Genomic DNA, 2,856 nt, shown 5'->3' with positions numbered 1-2,856 from the left:
AACAGCATGTTCTTCTCATGACTACGACACGCATGGTGATCCCTTTACCAGCCCCTTGGCAGCCAACGTGGAATGGATTCACCCAATTCCCTCCATTCGCACAGGAACCCACCGCCACACTCGGCAAAGGCTCAGCCTAATAGCCCCAGCACCACGTTTCCAAATAGAGTGGTGCACCCGCTCTCCGGTCCCCTCCATCACCCCCCACCCGCCACAGCGACCCCTCGGCCTGTCATTTCTCTGCGGCCACGGGGTTGCTGCCAACGTAATAGCATTTTTGTATTACTACCTTCTCGCACGTCGGCTGTCCACCCCCAGCAGACTTTACATTAGTATGGATGGTGGTGGCACAATAACAACGTCCGCGTGGACTACAAATGGAATTTTTAACCCAAGGGCTCTTCGTGTGAATGCAGCTCTTCTTTAGGAACACGAATGTATCCTCGTAGCGATGCAGGGTGGAGGAGTTGAAGATGATGGGATCTTTGCATCCTCCTCCAACGCACACGCTTTCAGGAGAGCTAAACTAATCTTGTGTGCTGTGTTCTGCCAGTCGCTCTCTCTCTCTCTCTCTCTCTCTCTCTCTCTCTCTCTCTCTCTCTCTCTCTCTCTCTCTCTCTCTCTCTCTCTCTCTCTCTCTCTCTCTCTCTCTCTCTCGCTCTCTCTCTCGCTCTCTCTCTCTCGCTCTATGTCTCTCTCTCTCTCTCTTTGTAGGTGGTGGGCAGGTTCTTGTTCCTGGAACCAGATCGTGACAGAATGATCCAACTCTGCTCTGCCCTCCAAGTGGCTACTGACCCAGAATACATTCAAAACCTCCCTTCACACAGGTTGAACAGACACACTTCTGGAAGTAAAGTTAGGCTATAGAAGATATGCACCTGTTTCATCAAGTGAGCGTAAGCCTTTACAGAGAAGGAAAAAACAAAAGAGCAATAAGGCAATAGTGGGCTTTTATTTATGTAGTATGAATTTTATACTGTGTAGGTATTGCTCTTTCTTTAAATTAGATAATCCTAAATTAAAGCAATCTTTATTCTGTCACAGAACAAAAACTCCCCCACATCCTTTGAACCAAATGCTTATGAGATTAAATGGATTCATGATCAAACCAATACCTAACCTGTGTGAGTCATGTGAGTCTCCACACACGGAGGCGTTCAGCACAACAGCAGTCCCCTGCCAACCATCCCATCCACAGCCTCGCACAGCCTGCAGCCAGGGAGAGGAGTTTCTAACGCTGGCTGCTGTGGAGGTGCGCAAGTGCTCGTTGCCATGACAGCGCCACACTAGGCAAACTCTCCATGTCGTAAAGCAATCGATTATTTGGCCGTTCTTTGCGTTGCCGCGGCTGGTCAGACCTCAGCGTCCCTGTGTTGTATGAGAGGAATCCGGGTTTGTCTTGGACTGCGGTGTCCCGCGCCGAGGCGCAGTGACTTCATACCGCATCGAGTAGCGGAATGCTGCAACGCGTTATCCGCTCGGACTCGAACTCGAACTAGAAGAAACCATCGGAAAAAAGTCTCCTTTTTCTTTTTTTTGGTACAGTTAAATTCTTCTTCGGCTCCCTAGTCTACGTTGTTGGTGGTACTAGGCTGTTAGATGACACACTGTGGAAACTGAGTACAAGTCTGCATGTCTTGTACTAACTGTTAGACTTGGTATCATCCTTGAACGATAGGATAGACACAATGGAGACATTTGATCATACGGTGAGATACTTGGGGAGAGATGGAAGAGAGTGCTTCAGTGAACTGGAACATCTTCCTCCACTCCTTGAAGACGAGGTAACACTCTTCTGTTGATTTCTGAATCTTTGCTGCACCACTTCGTACAGCCTATCCGATGCATGCGTGAACTGAACTTCCTGATTGGTGATGATTGCTAATGTTCTCGTATGTTCGTATATGTTATTTGTTTATTCGTACAAGAAAAAGTGAAAGATGTGATGCACAATTTGGAATGCATTTTTTCATAATATTTTTCCTTCAAATTATTACCAGGTCGTTTTCGAGTTTTAATAATTGATAACTCTTTTGGAAGAAACTGAATCATCAAAATGAATAAACACAATATATGAATAGAAAATGTAGATAGAAACAATAATACAATCATACAAAATAAGAAACATGTAATTTAATATGATGTCAGTACACCACACATTTTCCTTTACGGCCAAGCAAAGGCTTAAACAAAGTATCGACCTATAATAAACTTATGACTAAAGAGAGAGTTATAGGCCTAGTAAAAGTATTTATTCTGACCAAACCTAGTTTGTTTGTTGATTACAAACTATGAGCAACCTCTTTCATCAAACACTTCCAAGTGCAACATTATTAAAAACTAAAACGATCAGAAAGCTGCCGACACACTTTTCAGTTAGATAGTGTCTTCTAGTGTCTCTCATCCAACGCCTGTTCCTCTCTCACTTCCTGCATACCCTTTACCCAGAATGCCTCAGTGGGACAAGGGAGCATCGATGCAGCGTCTTTGCCTCATCAGAACCCCAGGGGTTAAGGGGAGAGACTTATGTAGGACAGCATATTGCACATATGGAGTAGAAAAGGGATGAGAGGGAGGGAGAGCGATAGAGCAGGAGAGAACCCCTTACTTTCTGTAGCTCCACAACAACCTCAAGGGAGGTTGCCTATTTATGGTCCTTGGTGCTAGCGCTGCTACTGCTGCTGCTTAAAATGGCAGATTCCTGCCCTGTAATTGGGCCAGCCTATATGGCTCCCGTATACCGGAGGAGGCGTTCTCTGTTTTCAAGCTGCGCCAAGCCGTGACTCGCTGAGAGACACACCACCATGCGTGCACGGTAGAGACATATGTCTACACGGATTTAGACATTTCTGTTAG

At 45.8% G+C, this 2,856-nt stretch overlaps 1 protein-coding gene across 3 annotated transcripts in view; it reads left to right on the top strand.

The window, feature by feature from the left end:
- Window positions 1-1,182: 1,182 nt before the first annotated feature.
- The window catches only part of kndc1 (kinase non-catalytic C-lobe domain containing 1), a 33,037-nt gene continuing 31,363 nt past the window's right edge, over window positions 1,183-2,856 (top strand). Inside the window, exons 1-2 of one of the 3 annotated variants that reach the window (XM_030379328.1) lie at window positions 1,183-1,539; window positions 1,679-1,784. In XM_030379328.1, coding sequence (XP_030235188.1) covers window positions 1,689-1,784 — 96 coding nt within the window. In that variant the 5' untranslated portion in view covers window positions 1,183-1,539; window positions 1,679-1,688. Of the gene's footprint in view, window positions 1,785-2,856 lie in introns of all 3 variants that reach the window. The other 2 variants (XM_030379327.1, XM_030379329.1) reach the window with 2 other exon arrangements.

This window comes from Gadus morhua, chromosome 15, assembly GCF_902167405.1.
Source record: "Gadus morhua chromosome 15, gadMor3.0, whole genome shotgun sequence".
NCBI classification, from domain to species: domain Eukaryota; kingdom Metazoa; phylum Chordata; class Actinopteri; order Gadiformes; family Gadidae; genus Gadus; species Gadus morhua.
The sequence above is the reverse complement of the archived record's forward strand: the minus strand, read 5'-3'. Positions and strand labels throughout refer to the sequence as shown.